This window comes from Piliocolobus tephrosceles, chromosome 4 (genome assembly GCF_002776525.5).
Source record: "Piliocolobus tephrosceles isolate RC106 chromosome 4, ASM277652v3, whole genome shotgun sequence".
Classification (NCBI taxonomy): domain Eukaryota; kingdom Metazoa; phylum Chordata; class Mammalia; order Primates; family Cercopithecidae; genus Piliocolobus; species Piliocolobus tephrosceles.
The window spans coordinates 140,739,050-140,756,323 of NC_045437.1; the positions used below are offsets into that span (position 1 = coordinate 140,739,050).

At 43.3% G+C, this 17,274-nt stretch overlaps 1 protein-coding gene across 2 annotated transcripts in view; it reads left to right on the forward strand.

Annotated features, from left to right (window-relative positions):
- PDE6A (phosphodiesterase 6A) overlaps positions 1-17,274 on the forward strand; it is a 91,650-nt gene that overhangs the window by 59,506 nt on the left and 14,870 nt on the right. For both annotated transcript variants that reach the window (XM_023227065.3, XM_023227066.2), the window contains 4 exons: positions 4,858-4,967; positions 6,362-6,449; positions 6,646-6,746; positions 7,540-7,647. In XM_023227065.3, the coding sequence (XP_023082833.2) occupies positions 4,858-4,967; positions 6,362-6,449; positions 6,646-6,746; positions 7,540-7,647 (407 nt within the window). The remainder of the gene's footprint in view (positions 1-4,857; positions 4,968-6,361; positions 6,450-6,645; positions 6,747-7,539; positions 7,648-17,274) is intronic.

The following is a 17,274-nucleotide window of genomic DNA, read 5'->3' on the forward strand; positions in this document are numbered from 1 at the left end:
GTATGTTCTTCCATTTGTTAGTGTCCTCTTTTATTTCACTGAGCAGTGGTTTGTAGTTCTCCTTGAAGAGGTCCTTTACATCCCTTGTAAGTTGGATTCCTAGGTATTTTATTCTCTCTGAAGCAATTGTGAATGGAAGTTCATTCATGATTTGGCTCTCTGTTTGTCTGTTACTGGTGTATAAGAATGCTTGTGATTTTTGCACATTAATTTTGTATCCTGAGACTTTGCTGAAGTTGCTTATCAGCTTAAGGAGATTTTGGGCTGAGACAATGGGGTTTTCTAAATATACAATCATGTCATCTGCAAACAGGGACAATTTGACTTCTTCTTTTCCTAACTGGATACCCTTTATTTCTTTCTCTTGCCTGATTGCCCTAGCCAGAACTTCCAACACTATGTTGAATAGGAGTGGTGAGAGAGGGCATCCCTGTCTTGTGCCAGTTTTCAAAGGGAATTTTTCCAGTTTTTGCCCATTCAGTATGATATTGGCTGTGGGTTTGTCATAAATAGCTCTTATTATTTTGAGGTACGTTCCATCAATACCAAATTTATTGAGCGTTTTTAGCATGAAGGGCTGTTGAATTTTGTCAAAACCCTTTTTCTGCATCTATTGAGATAATCACGTGGTTCTTGTCTTTGGTTCTGTTTATATGCTGGATTACGTTTATTGATTTGCAAATGTTGAACCAGCCTTGCATCCCAGGGATGAAGCCCACTTGATCATGGTGGATAAGCTTTTTGATGTGCTGCTGAATCCGTTTTGCCAGTATTTTATTGAGGATGTTTGCATCGATGTTCATCAGGGATATTGGTCTAAAATTTTCTTTTTTTTGTTGTGTCTCTGCCAGGCTTTGGTATCAGGATGATGTTGGCCTCATAAAATGAGTTAGGGAGGATTCCCTCTTTTTCAATTGATTGGAATAGTTTCAGAAGGAATGGTACCAGCTCCTCTTTGTACCTCTGGTAGAATTCAGCTGTGAATCCATCTGGTGCTGGACTTTTTTTGGTTGGTAGGCTATTAATTATTGCCTCAATTTCAGAGCCTGCTATTGGTCTATTCAGGGATTCAACTTCTTCCTGGTTTAGTCTTGGAAGAGTGTAAGTGTCCAGGAAATTATCCATTTCTTCTAGATTTTCTAGTTTATTTGTGTAGAGGTGTTTATAGTATTCTCTGATGGTAGTTTGTATTTCTGTGGGGTCGGTGGTGATATCCCCTTTATCATTTTTAATTGCGTCTACTTGATTCTTCTCTCTTTTCTTCTTTATTAGTCTTGCTAGTGGTCTGTCAATTTTGTTGATTTTTTCAAAAAACCAACTCCAGGATTCATTGATTTTTTGGAGGGTTTTTTGTGTCTCTATCTCCTTCAGTTCTGCTCTGATCTTAGTTATTTCTTGCCTTCTGCTAGCTTTTGAATGTGTTTGCTCTTGCTTCTCCAGTTCTTTTAATTGTGATGTTAGAGTGTCAATTTTAGATCTTTCCAGCTTTCTCTTGTGGGCATTTAGTGCTATAAATTTCCCTCTACACACTGCTTTAAATGTGTCTCAGAGATTCTGGTATGTTGTATCTTTGTTCTCATTGGTTTCAAAGAACATCTTTATTTCTGCCTTCATTTCGTTATGTACCCAGTAGTCATTCAGGAGCAGGTTGTTCAGTTTCCATGTAGTTGAGCGGTTTTGATTGAGTTTCTTAGTCCTGAGTTCTAGTTTGATTGCACTGTGGTCTGAGAGACAGTTTGTTATAATTTCTGTTCTTTTACATTTGCTGAGGAGTGCTTTACTTCCAATTATGTGGTCAATTTTGGAATAAGTGCGATGTGGTGCTGAGAAGAATGTATATTCTGTTGATTTGGGGTGGAGAGTTCTATAGATGTCTATTAGGTCCGCTTGGTGCAGAGATGAGTTCAATTCCTGGATATCCTTGTTAACTTTCTGTCTCGTTGATCTGTCTAATGTTGACAGTGGAGTGTTGAAGTCTCCCATTATTATTGTATGGGAGTCTAAGTCTCTTTGTAAGTCTCTAAGGACTTGCTTTATGAATCTGGGTGCTCCTGTATTGGGTGCATATATATTTAGGATAGTTAGCTCTTCCTGTTGGATTGATCCCTTTACCATTATGTAATGGCCTTCTTTGTCTCTTTTGATCTTTGGTGGTTTAAAGTCTATTTTATCAGAGACTAGGATTGCAACCCCTGCTTTTTTTTGTTCTCCATTTGCTTGGTAGATCTTCCTCCATCCCTTTATTTTGAGCCTATGTATGTCTCTGCATGTGAGATGGGTCTCCTGAATACAGCAGACTGATGGGTCTTGACTCTTTATCCAGTTTGCCAGTCTGTGTCTTATAATTGGAGCATTTAGTCCATTAACATTTAAGGTTAATATTGTTATGTGTGAACTTGATCCTGCCATTATGATATTAACTGGTTATTTTGCTCGTTAGTTGATGCAGTTTCTTCCTAGCCTCGATGGTCTTTACATTTTGCCATGTTTTTGCAATGGCTGGTACCTGTTGTTCCTTTCCATGTTTAGGGCTTCCTTCAGGGTCTCTTGTAAGGCAGGCCTGGTGGTGACAAAATCTCTAAGCATTTGCTTATCTGTAAAGGATTTTATTTCTCCTTCACTGATGAAACTTAGTTTGGCTGGATATGAAATTCTGGGTTTAAAATTCTTTTCTTTAAGAATGTTGAATATTGGCCCCCACTCTCTTCTGGCTTGTAGAGTTTCTGCCGAGAGGTCTGCTGTTAGTCTGATGGGCTTCCCTTCGTGGGTAACCCGACCTTTCTCTCTGGCTGCCCTTAAGATTTTTTCCTTCATTTCAACTTTGGTGAATCTGGCAATTATGTGTCTTGGAGTTGCTCTTCTCGAGGAGTATCTTTGTGGTGTTCTCTGTATTTCCTGAATTTGAATGTTGGCCTGCCCTACTAGGTTGGGGAAGTTCTCCTGGACGATATCCTGAAGAGTGTTTTCCAACTTGGTTCCATTCTCCCCCTCACTTTCAGGCACCCCAATCAGACGTAGATTTGGTCTTTTCACATAATCCCATACTTCTTGCAGGCTTTGTTCATTTCTTTTCCTTCTTTTTTCTTTTGGTTTCTCTTCTCGCTTCATTTCATTTATTTGGTCCTCAATCACTGATACTCTTTCTTCCAGTTGATCAAGTCGGTTACTGAAGCTTGCAGATTTGTCACGTATTTCTCGTGTCATGGTTTTCATCTCTGTCATTTCATTTATGACCTTCTCTGCATTAATTAATCTAGCTATCAATTCTTCCACTCTTTTTTCAAGATTTTTAGTTTCTTTGTGCTGGGTACATAATTCCTCCTTTAGCTCTGAGAAGTTTGATGGACTGAAGCCTTCTCTCATCTCGTCAAAGTCATTCTCTGACCAGCTTTGATCCATTGCTGACGATGAGCTGCGCTCCTTTGCAGGGGGAGATGCGCTCTTATTTTTTGAATTTCCAGCTTTTCTGCCCTGCTTTTTCCCCATCTTCGTGGTTTTATCTGCTTCTGGTCTTTGATGATGGTGACGTACTGATGGGGTTTTGGTATAGGTGTTCTTCCTGTTTGATAGTTTTCCTTCTAATAGGACCCTCAGCTGTAGGTCTGTTGGAGATTGCTTGAGGTCCACTCCAGACCCTCTTTGCCTGGGTATCAGCAGCAGAGGTTGCAGAAGATACAATATTGCTGAACAGCAAGTGTACCTGTCTGATTCTTACTTTGGAAGCTTCCTCTCAGGGGTGTACTCCACCCTGCGAGGTGTGGGGTGTCAGACTGCCCCTAGTGGGGGATGTCTCCCAGTTAGGCTACTCAGGGGTCAGAGACCCACTTGAGCAGGCAGTCTGTCCGTTCTCAGATGTCAACCTCCATGTTGGGAGATCCACTGCTCTCTTCAAAGCTGTCAGACAGAGTCGTTCGGGTCTGCACAGGCCTCTGCTGCTTCCCCTGTTGTTTTTTAGCTGTGCCCTGTCCCCAGAGGTGGAGTCTACAGAGACAGGCAGGTTTCCTTGAGCTGCTGTGAGCTCCACCCAGTTCGAGCTTCCCAGCAGCTTTGTTTACCTACTTAAGCCTCAGCAATGGCGGGCGCCCCTCCCCCAGCCTCGCTGCTGCCTTGTGGTTAGATCGCAGACTGCTGTGCTAGCAATGAGGGAGGCTCCGTGGCCGTGGGACCCTCCCAGCCAGGTGTGGGTATAGTCTCCTGGTGTGCCCATTTGCTTAAAGTGCAGTATTGGGGTGGGAATTACCCGATTTTCCAGGTGTTGTGTGTCTCAGTTCGCCTGGCTAGGAAAAGGGATTCCCTTCCCCCTTGCACTTCCCAGGTGAGGCAATGCCTCGCCCTGCTTCAGCTCTCGCTGGTCGGGCTGCAGCAGCTGACTAGCACTGATTGTCTGGCACTCCCCAGTGAGATGACCCCAGTACCTCAGTTGAAAATGCAGAAATCACCGGTCTTCTGTGTTGCTCGCGCCAGGAGTTGGAGACTGGAGCTGTTCCTATTCGGCCATCTTGCTCCGCCCTCTACAATTTTCTTAAAACTCATCTAATCCAATATGCTCGACCCTCAGTATGGAGATTGGGCTACTGAGGTTCAAAGGGAGATAAGACCAGCTAAAGTCAACTCAGAAATAGGGTGACCAGTTGTTCCCACTTACCTGGAACTTTCCCCATTCTAGCACTGAAAGTCCCATGTCCAAAAAACCCCTCAGCCCTGGACAATCCTCCGGTCAGCCTCTGGAGCCAGGATACAGCCAAGATCAGACCCATGAGTTTTTAGTTCTGGGCACTTCTTCTCACACCCGCCTTTTCAGCCCTGCTTCCAGCCCCTACACAAAAGGAATGATTTGCACTCTGATTGCCCTTCCAGACAGGAAAGCTGAAGCGCTACTTCACAGACCTGGAGGCCCTGGCCATGGTCACTGCTGCTTTCTGCCATGACATTGACCACAGAGGCACCAACAACCTCTACCAGATGAAGTGAGTCAGCTTCCCTCCCCACCCCCAGCCCTCTGGATTCATTATCCAGCTCTGTGTGGCCCCCAGGCAGACTCATGGGCCACTAGGGAAGCCTTGTGGTCCACAGCTTCCGACTGCTTTCTGCCCTTGGAACCTGGGTCTCCTCCTGTAGCAGCCAGAATAACGATCCCCCAAAGATGTCCAGATCTCAAATCCCTGAGCTGGAGAATATGTTGCCTTACATTCAAAAGGGACTGTGCAGATGTGATTAAGTCGAGGATCGTGAGATACAGGGATTATTCATTCAGGTGGGCTCCGTGTAGCCCCAAGGGTCCTTATAAGAGGGAAGCAGGAGGTCAGAGAGGAGAGAGGACGCTACCCTGCTGGCTTTGAAGATGGAGGCGTGGCCTGCAAACAAGGAATGCATGTGGCCTCTAGAAGCTCAAAAGAGCAAGGAAATGGATTCTCCTCTGGAGCTTCCAGAAGGAAAGCAGCCCTAAGGACCCATTTCAGACTCCATATAGAGCTGTAAAATAATAAATTTTATTGTTTTAAGCCATTAAGTTTGTGGCAGTTTGTTATAGAAGCTGCAGAAAACAAATCCATTAAACTCCTTTACTCGTCTCCTTCCCTGTCCTACCTGCTGCACTAATTTGGGCCAAGACATTAATAACCAGTAATGGTTCATTCACTCATCTCGTGTTTATAATGCTTCGAATATAATGTGGTAGGCTCTATGCTAGGCAAAGGAGGTGCTCTGATGAGCAAAACAGCTCCTGTCCTCACAGAGCTTATATTTCAGACAGCCCATGAAGCATAGGCCTTGGACCTGATCTCATTGGATCCTCACGACCACCCACCGGGCTAGGCAGAGCAGGGGCTAATGTTATCCCTACTTACAGATGAGAAAACTGAGTCTCCGTTCAGGGGCCATGGCTTGTAAGTCATTAACAAGCTCTGAATTCATGCTGCTCTGAGTCTTAATACTTCCATGCTGCTCTGGGGCCAGATAATGGGTTTACATTTTACATTTTGAGAATCTAAATACTTAGTGCAGTGTGTGGCACATAGTAAGTGCTCAACAAGTGTTTATTGAATACAGAAATGAATAAACATATGGCTTGTGGAAATTCAGTGGTTTCCTTCAGACTTGGATGTGAAGAATCAGGGCTAGATGATCTTGAAGCATGGCCCAATGCTAATGCCCCTAAAATCCCTTATGGCATTGTGTGTGTTTGTGGCTTTTTCTGGGGGAATGGGTCCATGCTATTCAGTAGATTCTCTAATGAGTTTGTGACCCAAAAGGAACTTGGAATCACTTGTGGAGAAGGCTAAAGACTGAGTCAGGAGACTTGATGTTTAGTCCTAATTTTCTATTGTCCACTCCATATTGATTCTCTCTCTTTCTCATTCAGATCCCAGAACCCACTGGCCAAGCTCCATGGGTCCTCCATCTTGGAAAGACACCACTTGGAGTTTGGCAAAACACTGCTCAGAGACGAGGTAGGATGAGGGCCAAGGGTGCACTGGCTGCGGGGCCTGGATCAGAGACTCCATTTCACGAGGAGCCTGTGCCCAGGGAGCATTCTTTCCATTGGCCTGGGTTGCCTCTGCCATCATCTGGGATAGCCATTGGTAGTTGGGTGACTTTACTGCCAGCATCAATCCTCTCCCACCTTGCCTCTGCTTTTTTCTTTAGAGCCTGAATATCTTTCAAAACCTCAATCGCCGACAGCATGAGCATGCCATCCATATGATGGACATTGCAATCATTGCCACAGACCTCGCCCTGTATTTCAAGTTGGTATTTCTTCTCGTTCTAATAGTAAAAGTAACAATGATTATATGTGTGTGTGTATATATATATATGTATATATTATATGTGTGTGTATATGTGTGTGTGTGTGTGTGTGAATATGTATATATAGAGAGAGAGAGAGAGTTTTTTTTGGGGGGACAGGATCTCACTCTGTTGTCCAGGCTAGACTGCAGTGGCACCATCACAGCTCACTGCCTCCTGGGTTCAAGGGATCTTCCCACCTCAGCCTCCTGAGTGGCTGGGACCACAGGAACACCACCAATCCTGGATAATTTTTTAATTTGCTGTAAAGATGGGTTCTCACTATGTTACCCAGGCTGATCTCAAACTCCTGGGCCCAAGCCATCCTTCTGCCTGAACCTCCCAAAGTATCGGGATTACAGGCATGAGCCACTGCACCCAGCAACAATGATTACAATACTAACAAATATCATAGTTCCAATTAAATTAGCATATACTATGTGTCAGGCACAACACATGTGTTATGGACACATTGATTCTTGCTACAACTCTATGAGTTAGATATTATTACCCCCATTGTACAGATGGGAACACCGGGATTCAGGACAAGAGATTTGCTAAGATTAGGTAACAAATCAGTGGCAGAGACTTAGGTTAAACCTAGGTCTTCACTCCCAGGCCTTGGTTCTTTCAACCTTGTTTTGTGAATTTTGTTGATTTAATAAGCCTCCATCTGAATCAGCTAATGTTAGCAGCTCAGGTGTTGCCTTATTCTAAGATTTGCTCCCTTTACTAGACTGATGTGTTTTGTAGGAAAAGGACGATGTTCCAAAAGATCGTGGATCAGTCTAAGACATACGAGAGTGAACAGGAGTGGACGCAGTACATGATGCTGGAGCAGACACGGAAGGAAATCGTTATGTGAGTTGGGATGGGGTTAAAACCTGATCCTCTTAGGCTTAGGATCATGAGGCGAGACGTTGCACTGACAGCTCTTGTTGCCCTCAACAAGCCTTGGGACTATTTCATTTTGGAGGCCTTCAACATATGAAAAAATGAAGTTATGCCAAATTCCAACTGCACAAGCTATATGTTTAATCTTTATTTTAGCACTAGAAATGCAAGACAGTATATTATTATTTTATTTATCTGAATACAAAAATATGTTATTTGAAGTAACTCAATCATACTCTCTAAGATTTGGATGATAAACTGATATAACTTTCAAGTTTTTGATACAACGGAAAGCACTATACCAATTAAGGGGTTTTTGTTTTGTTTTGTTTTGTTTTTTTTGTTTTGAGATGGAGTCTCACTCTGTCACCCAGGTGGGAGTGTAGTGGTGCGATCTCAGCTCACTGCAACTTCTGCCTCCCAGGTTCAAGTGATTCTCCTGCCTCAGCCTCCTTAGTAGCTAGGATTACAGGCACCCACCACCACGCCCAGATAATTTTTGTATTTTTAGTCAAGACCAGGTTTTGCCATGTTGCCCAGGCTGGTTTCAAACTCCCGACCTCAAGTGATCCACCCACCTCTGTGTCTCTCAAAGTGCTGGGTTTATAGGTGTGAGCCATCATGCCCTGCCCCAATTAAAGTTTGAGTGATACTTAATGTGTCATTCAAAACATATAGGCTTAATTTTTAACATATTCGTTTACATAGGACAATATCCTGCAATATAGCTGTGCTAGTCACAAATTGGTTATGGTTGGTATGAAATTCATATTGCATGGTCTGGCATGGTTGGTAATGGGACTCAAATTTAAGTTGTCTGGTGAATGTCTTTTTTCAGTTTTCTCAATGTGCTTCCATGATTCACCTCAATTGTAATGGAGTGAGAAGGGTAAATTTGAGGCCTTTTATGAATATGTGGCCCAAGCCAAATGGTCTCCTGGCTCCTCTGTGATGGGTCCTGGGCATTGAAGGCAATGGTCAAGAAAAGTTGTAGGGGAGACAATCCTGACTAGTTGCCTAGGAAGCATTGGGTTATTTGTTTATCCCCAAATGCTTCTGTGGAAATGAGGCTTGATTAAGTCACAAGCATTGCAAGTGTCTGCAGCAGAGAAGAGGAGACCACTGAGACAGGCTCCAGAAAGAGGGGGCGGCAGCAATTGCCATTGCCATTCCTTCAGCCGTGCAGTTGTCCAACCAGGCCTCCTACAAAGGTCCCCTGATTCTGGGAGCAGTGCATTCTGCTTTCGCTGAACAAGGGGACATGCTCAGCCCACGGTTACTCATAGACTGACCAGGAACTGCCCCCCACCCCGGACATTTCATTTATTTATTTATTTGTTTATTTATTTTTGAGATAGTGTCTTGCTCTATTACCCAGGCTGGAGTGCAGTGGCAGTCAGGGCTCACTGCAGCTTCAACCTTCCAGGCTCAAGCAATCCCCCCACCTCAGCCTCCTTAGTAGTTGGGACTGTAGGCACACCCACTACACCCGGCTAATTTTTGTATTTTTGGTAGAAACAGGTTTTGCCATGTTGCCTAGGCTGGTCTTGAACTCCTGAGCTTAAGCGATCTACCCACCTTGGCCTCCCAAAGTGCTGGGATTACAAGTGTGAGCCACCACATCCAGCCACATTTATTTATTTATAATTTCAACTTTTATTACACATTGAAGGATGCATGGGCAGGTTTGTTACATGGTTATGTTGTGTGACACTGAGGTTTGGGGTATAAAAGATCGCATCACCCAAGTAGTGAGCATAGCACTCAGTAGGTATTTCTTTTTTAGCCCACACTCTCCTCTGTCTCCCATCTGGTAGTCCCCAGTAGCTGTTGTTGCCATCTTTGTGTCCACGTATACTTAATGTTTATCTCACACCTATAAGTAAGAATATGCAGTATTTAGTCTTCCATTCTTGTGTTAATTCGCTTAAGATAATGGCCTCCAACATCATCCATGTTGCTGCAAAGGCCATGATTTTGTTCTTTTTTATGGCTGTGTAGTATTCCATGGTGTATATGTAACACATTTTCTTTATCCAATCCACTGTTGATAGCACCTAGGTTGATTCCATGTTTTGCTATTGTGAATAGTGCTGTGATGAACATGTAAGGGCATGTGTCTTTTTGGTAGAACTCTTTTTCTTTTGGTTACAGACCCAGTAATGAGATGATGGGTCAAATGGTAATTCTACTTTAAGTTCTTTGAGAAATCTCCAAACTGGTTTCCACAGTGGCTGAACTAGTTTACATTCTCACCAGCAGTGCATAAGCATTCCTTTTTCTCCACAGCCTTACCAGCATCTGTTACGCTTTGACATTTTCTTTTCTTTTCTTTTTTCTGAGACGGTGTCTCACTCTGTCACTCAGGTTGGAGTATAGCAGCACGATCTTGGCTCACTGCAACCTCCACCTCCTTGGTTCAACCTATTCTCGTGCCTCAGTCTCCAGAGTCTTTGGGACTACAGACACACACCACCACGCCCAGCTAAATTTTTTTTGTATTTTTTGGTAGAGATGGGGTTTTACCATGTTGACTAGGTTGGTCTCAAACTCCTGACCTCAAGTGATCTGCCTGCCTCAGCCTTCCAAAGTACTCAGACTTCTTTTGACTTTTTAATAATTGTCATTCTGACTGGTGCCAGATGGTATCTCATTATGGTTATCTGTTTATTGACTTCTGCTTTTTCTTTTCTTTTTTTGAGATGGAGTCTCACTCTGTCACCCAGGCTGGAGTGCAGTGGCACAATCTCGGCTCACTACAACTTCCACCTCCCGAGTTCAAGGGCTTCTCCTGCCTCAGCCTCCTGAGTAGCTGGGATTATAGGCACGCGACACCATGCCTGGCTAATTTTTGTGTCTTTAGTAGAGATAGGGTTTCGTCATGTTGGTCAGGCTGGTCTCGAACTCCTGACCTCGTGATCTGCCCGCCTCGGCCTCCCAAAGTGCTGGGATTAGAGGCATGAGCCACTGCGCCTAGCTGACTTCTGTTTTTTCTTAACATTTTTCTTTTTTTGACTTCCATAACTGGACATTTCAAAATGGCTCCGCAGAAGGACTAAATAATTGAAAGGAACACCCTGCTATTGGATAGGGGGACTTGATATTAGAAAGTTGTCTATTCTCCTTAATTAATTATTCATTTAAGGGTGATTCCAAAACAAACAAACAAACAAAAATACCCTGCTTTATTCTGCGGGAATTAGGAAGCTGATTGAAAAATTCTTATGAGAAATGAGTATGCAAGAATAAACAGAAAAAGAAAAAAGATAAAAAAGAATAGTCAGAAAATTCTGACATAGAAAGTAATAATGGTGACCAGCAGAACTAAAGGCAGTTCTGTCCTAGGAAGGAAAAGTCGCTCAGATCAATGGGATGATCTTAAGGATTATGTCTGTGCTCAAAGTGGGTTTTATACCAATGGAGAAAGGTGCAAGTTCATCAGCGGTGTTGGGACAATGGGATGGCCACAAAGTGAGATCTCTAGCTTATTCCTTATACCAAAATAAATTCCAGATGTAATAAAAATGTTTAAATAACCAGGGAAAGAAAAGAGAGCATGAAAAAAGCATGGAAGAATTAAGAAGAGGCTGGGCGTGGTGGCTCACGCCTGTAATCCCAGCACTTGGGGAGGCCGAGGCAGGTGGATCACGAGGTCAGGAGATCGAGACCACGCTGGCTAACACGGTGAAACCCCACCTCTACTTAAAAAAATACAAAAACTAGCCAGGCGTAGTGGTTGGCACCTGTAGTCCCAGCTACTTGGGAGGCTGAGGCAGAAGAATGGCGCGACCCCAGGAGGCGGAGCTGTAGTGAGCCGTGATTGCGCCACTGCACTCCAGCCTGGGCGACAGAGCGAGACTCTGTCTCAAAAAAAAAAAAAAGGAAGAATTAAGGAGAATAATTTCAGAGCAAGCTTTTCAAAATGTGACATGAGGCCCGGCACAGTGGCTCATGCCTGTAATCCCAACATTTTGAGAGGCCGAGGCAGGCAGATCACCTGAGGTCTGGAGTTGGAGACCAGCCTGGCCAACATGGTGAAACGCCATCTGTACTAAAAATACAAAAATTAGCTAAGCGAGGTGGCGGGTGCCTGTAATCCCAGCTACTTGGGAAGCTGAGGCAGGAGAGTTGCTTGAACGCAGGAGGTGGAGGTTGCTGTGAGCCGAGATTGTGCCACTGCACTCCAGCCTGGGCGATGGAGTGAGACTCCGTCTCAAGATAGATAGATAGATAGATAGATAGATAGATAGATAGATAGATAGATAAATAAAACAAAATAAAATAAAAATAAATAAAATATGACATGAAAATCATAAGTCATAAAATTAGATGGAGAAATCTGATTATGAAAAATTAAGGATTTCTGTACAACACACAAAAACACATAGTCTAAGTAGGAAAGTAAGCGATAAGCTGGGGGGAAATATTTGCATCACTTCTAAGAGAAAAAGAGCTAATTTCCTCAGTAAATAAGGTGTTAATACGATTCCAGGAAAAGACTAATCCAATAGCAAATGGGCAAAAGGCACAAACCGACAGTTCCCAGAAAAGTTACAGTGGGATATAAATCTATGAAAAGACGGTGATTATAAAACTACAATGAGATATAATTGTTAACTCCTATTTCAAAGATGAAAACGTTTGCTACCATTCCGTGTTGGGCAGAGTGAGGGAAAGGGCCACCTTGTTCCGCATGTGGAAGTGCAAAGAGGCTCAGTCTTTTCGGAGGGCGATTTGGCAACACCTATCAAAGCTGTAAGCACTCGTACCCTTTGACCCAGCAATCCCACTTCCAGGATTTCCCCTCCAGATATTCTCCCACATGTGCACAAAGTGTATGTACAGTTATTTTTTGCAGAATTGTTTGTAACACAAACAAGATTGAAAACACTCGAAATACCTAGCAATGGGGAGCCAGGTTAAACAAACGATAACACTTTCATACAATGGAATGTCTTACAGATGTACAATGAAATGACATCAAGCGAAAGGTATTATGTTTAATTTTAAAAGAAAAAAAAGCCAGGAGCAGGATCTCAATCATTGTCAAAGTCAAGGTGACCTTATGTAGGTACCCAGCTGATGACGCACATACCCCTCTGGGAACTCACGTCCTTCCAACATGTATATCAGCATGGATAGCCTTAAGGGAATCAGTGTTTGCTTTTGTCATATTAACCTTCCTGAGAAAGAAGCAGACCAGTAGGCACAGCATTCTCTCATTCTTCCCCACCTTACAAAATAAAGGCAAACTCCGTTCTTTCTTGAATCTTCCTGCAGTGTGTTGTCCTAGAGACAAAAACCTCTGGGCAGCCAAACAGAGGGACTATTTGAAATATAGTCATCCCTGGGTATACTCGGGGATCGGCTCCAGGACCCCCTAGTATGCCAAAATTGGTACAAACTCAAGTCCTGCAGTAGCTCTGAAAACCCCTTGGATGTGAAGAGTCGCCCCCATACATGGGTTTTGCATCCTTCAATCCATGTTCAGCTGAAAAAAATTCATGTGTAAGTGGACCTGCATAGTTCAAACCCATGTTGTTCAAGAATCCTCCATACTGATGTTGTCACAGCCTCTTATAATTAAGGCATTATAAATCTAAGGAAGGGGCTGGGCCAGGTGGCCATGCCTGTAATGCCAGCCCTTTGGGAGGCCAAGGCAGGTGGATCACTTGAGGTCAGGAGTTCGAGACCAGCCTGGTCAACATGGCAAGTCTCCATTTCTACTAAAAATACAAAAATTAGCCAGGCATCATGGTGCGTGCCTGTAATCCCAGCTACTTGGGAGGCTGAGGCAGGAGAATTGCTTGAACCCAGGAGGCAGATGTTGCTGTGAGCTAAGATCGCACCACTGCACTCCAGCCTGGGTGACAGAGCGAGACTCTTTTTAAATTTTTGTAGAGATGAATAAAGGTCCCACTCTGTTGCCCAGGCTGATCTTAAACTCCTGGGTTCAAGCCATTCTTACACCTCGGCCTCCCAAAGTGCTGGAATTACAGGCATGAACCACCGGACCCAGACTATTTGTTCAAGAGTTTTTACAACTTTAATTGCCAGGCACTCCCCCGAACCCCACCCCTATTCCCAGCCAGTGGGTGGGATTGTACAGGGGGGCAGCAGGTGAGGAATTTTTCATTTAAATATCTTACTTCTTTCAGAGAATGTATCACTGTTCAGGGACCATGACACTAGGGCAAAGGCACATCAGCAATAAGTACTGAAGATGGCAGCAACTGATTTAATCCACACCACTGTCTTCTTTCTATCATCTGTCTTTACAATTTTCTTTCTTTCTTTTTTATTTGGTCATAGTCTCTCAACAGAATCATATGATCTATCTATCTATCATCTATCTATCTATCTATCTATCTATCATTATCATCTATCTGTCTGTCTAGTCTACCTACATACCCTCCATGTACCTTTACCTTTCTTAGAATTAAAAATAAAAGATAAGTTGGATGTATTATAACATGCTTATTTAAATTTAAAAATAGGAACTGGGCATGTTGGGGAGGCTGAGACGGGCAGATTGCCTGAGCTCAGAAGTTCAAGACCAGCCTGGGGAACATGGTGAAACCCCATCTCTATTAAAATACAAAAAAACAATTAGTCGGGCATGGTGACTTGCACCTGTAATCCCAGCTACTCTGGAAGCTGAGGCACGAGAATCACTTGAACCTGGGAGGTGGAAGTTGCAGTGAGCCGATATGGAACCACCACACTCTAGCCTGGGCGACAGAGTAAGACTCTGTCTTGGAAAATTTAAATTATCCAGGTATGGTGGTGCATGCTACTTGGGAGGCTGAAGTGGGAGGATCACTTGAGCCCAGGAGTTTCAGACTACAGCTAGCTATGATCATGCCACTGCACTGCCCTCCAGCCTGGGCAACAGAGAGAGACTCTGGTTAAAAAAAAAAAAAAAAAAGAGGAAAAATGGGCAAAAAAATAGATGCTGAATCCTACTTCAGTTTAGTAACAAGAAATATTCATTCATTAACCAATACTTTTTTAAAAATCCCATCCTATCTTGTTAATAGATGAATTCAAAAAAAGATACTTTGAGTGTTTAATCATTATTTGTAAAAATAGTAGTATATTTTGTTATTTAATTGTGTACTAGTAACTTAATCCAAAAGAAAATTTTTCAACACTTAGAGGCTTATTTTCAAAGAAAAACTTTTAATTATATAATTTAAATAAATGGATATAATTGGTTGCAGGTAATTATGAAAATTGATCAATGACTTTCAAGCATATATGTAGTATACACACACACATATATATACAGAAACACATATGCATATATATGTACACATATACCCACAATATTAGGATAACATTCTATGGGGAAGTCAAGTGGAAATAGAGGTTTACAGAGATAAGGAAAGTTGTAAAACTCTAGACTCTTAAAGAAAAGCTTGCTTATGTGCTTTTATCATAGGTAAAGAATGATGTAACAAATTTATTTTAAAAAGTCAGTATGGCCGGGCACAGTGGCCACATGTGTAATCCCAGCACTTTGCAAAGCTGAGGCGGGAGGATGGCTTGAGCTCAGGGGTTTGAGGCCAGCCTCGGCAACATAGCGAGACCTTGTCTCTATAAAAAATAAAAATTTCCCTGAGTATGATGGCACGCACCTGCGGTCCCAACTGCTTGGGAGGCTGAGATGGAAGGATTGCTAGAGCCCGAGAGGTTGAGGCTGCAGTGAGCCCTGATGGTGCCACTGTACTCCAGCCTAGGCAAAAGAGTGAGGTCCCGCTACAAAAAAAAAAAAAAAAAAAAGTCAGTATGTGTAATGTACTATAAATTAGATGCTTTGAAAATATCAAACATGATGTAATAGCTTAAGATGTCAACTTAAAAATGTGTAAGAAGGTAGCACTTTTCAAAATTCTTTAGGTAGGGATTTAACGAAAAATGTTGGGAGACCTGTAATGCAGCATTTCTCAATCTTCGCCCTGTTGACATTTGGGGCTGGCAACCCTGTTCTGGAGCTATCCTGCACCTTGTGGGATGCACAGGACTAGACACCAGGAGCACCCCCACCCCTCCCCAGGTGTGACAATCAAAAATGTGTCCAGACATTGCCAAATATCCCCTGCGCAAAAATTGGCCCAGGCTGTTTGCTCTAAAGCCATCTCGGGGCCCATTGCTTAGGTGTATAATTAGGACTTCTTCACACCTGAGTAGCATGTAGCTGTTGCACACTTGGGGCTTTGGTATCAGACAGCCTGGGTTCAAGTCTCAGCTCTTTCACTTATTGGTGGTGTGGCCTCGAGCAGGTGACTTACTCCCTCACCTCAGTTTCCTCATCTGCTTAAGGAGGATCATGGCAGTGCCTGCTTTGTGGACCATGATGGGGGCTGAGCTGGAGTATGTGGAATGTAGTGCAGCACGTAGTGGTGTTCGGTGCTTCCTGTGGTATAAGAAGACATATATATTTGGCCTTTGTTCCTGGTTCCTGACAGAGATCCTAAAACCCTTGGAATTTCCTGAGTGATAGGAGTGTCTTTTGTTCTGATGGGATGACTCTTGGCAGGACCCTAGACAGCTTTAGGCTGGGGGCTGGTCACCAGAAAGATCAAGCCTTCATTTAAAGCTTGGAACTTTCAGCCCCATCCCCAACCTCCAGGAAGGGAAGAGGCTGGAGATTAATTGCCAGTGGATAATGATTTAATCAATCATACTTCTGTGATAAAAACACACACACACACACAAACAACAACAACAAAAAAACGCCATAAAAACCTCTAAACAGCAGAGTTTAGAGAGCTTCTGGTTTGTAAATACTTTGAGGTAGTGGGAGGCTGGCATGCATTCCCCCTCCCATAACTTCCTCTATCCATCACATTCATTTGGCTGTTTCTGAGATGCATCCTTTACAATAAACCAGAAAATGTAAGTAAAGTGTTTCCCTGAGATTTGTGAGCTCATGCAGCAAATTACTGAACCTGAACGCAGGGACACATTTCAACTTTGTTGCCAGGTCAGACAGAAGGGTAGGTAACTTGGGGACCCCATACTTGTGGCCGGCCTCTGAAGTGAGGCAGTCTTGTGGGGCTGAACCCTTAAACCTGTCAGTTCTGATGCTAACTATAGGAATTTAGTATCAGAGTTGAACTGAATTGTAAGACACTCAGTTGGTGTCAGGATTGGTTGTTGTGAGGGAAAACCTAATACTCCCTTCCTGTGTTTTGATTATCTTGGAGTGCTTATGTCCAGGGGCTTCCTGTGGTTGGAGGTCCACACCAATTGACTTTGACTTTTTTTTTTTTTTTTTTTTTTTTTGAGACAGGGTCTTTCTCTGTTGCTCAGACTGGCGTGCAGTGGCACGATCATAGCTCACCATAGCCTCAACCTCCCAGGCTCAAGTGATCCTCCTGCCTCAGCCTCCGTAATTTTACTCTAGGGCCAAGATGTTACAGAAACTCTAGAGCGAGGGTGTGACTTCCTTTTCTTCATCAAAACTCTTGACATTTCCGCTTAACTCCAGATTTTGCTTCTGACAGTCTGACCAAACCATGAGTTGGAAAGGCTCACAGATCCTCTAGTACTGCGGTGTTTGTGCACGGCTTGTGAGCTAAGAATGGC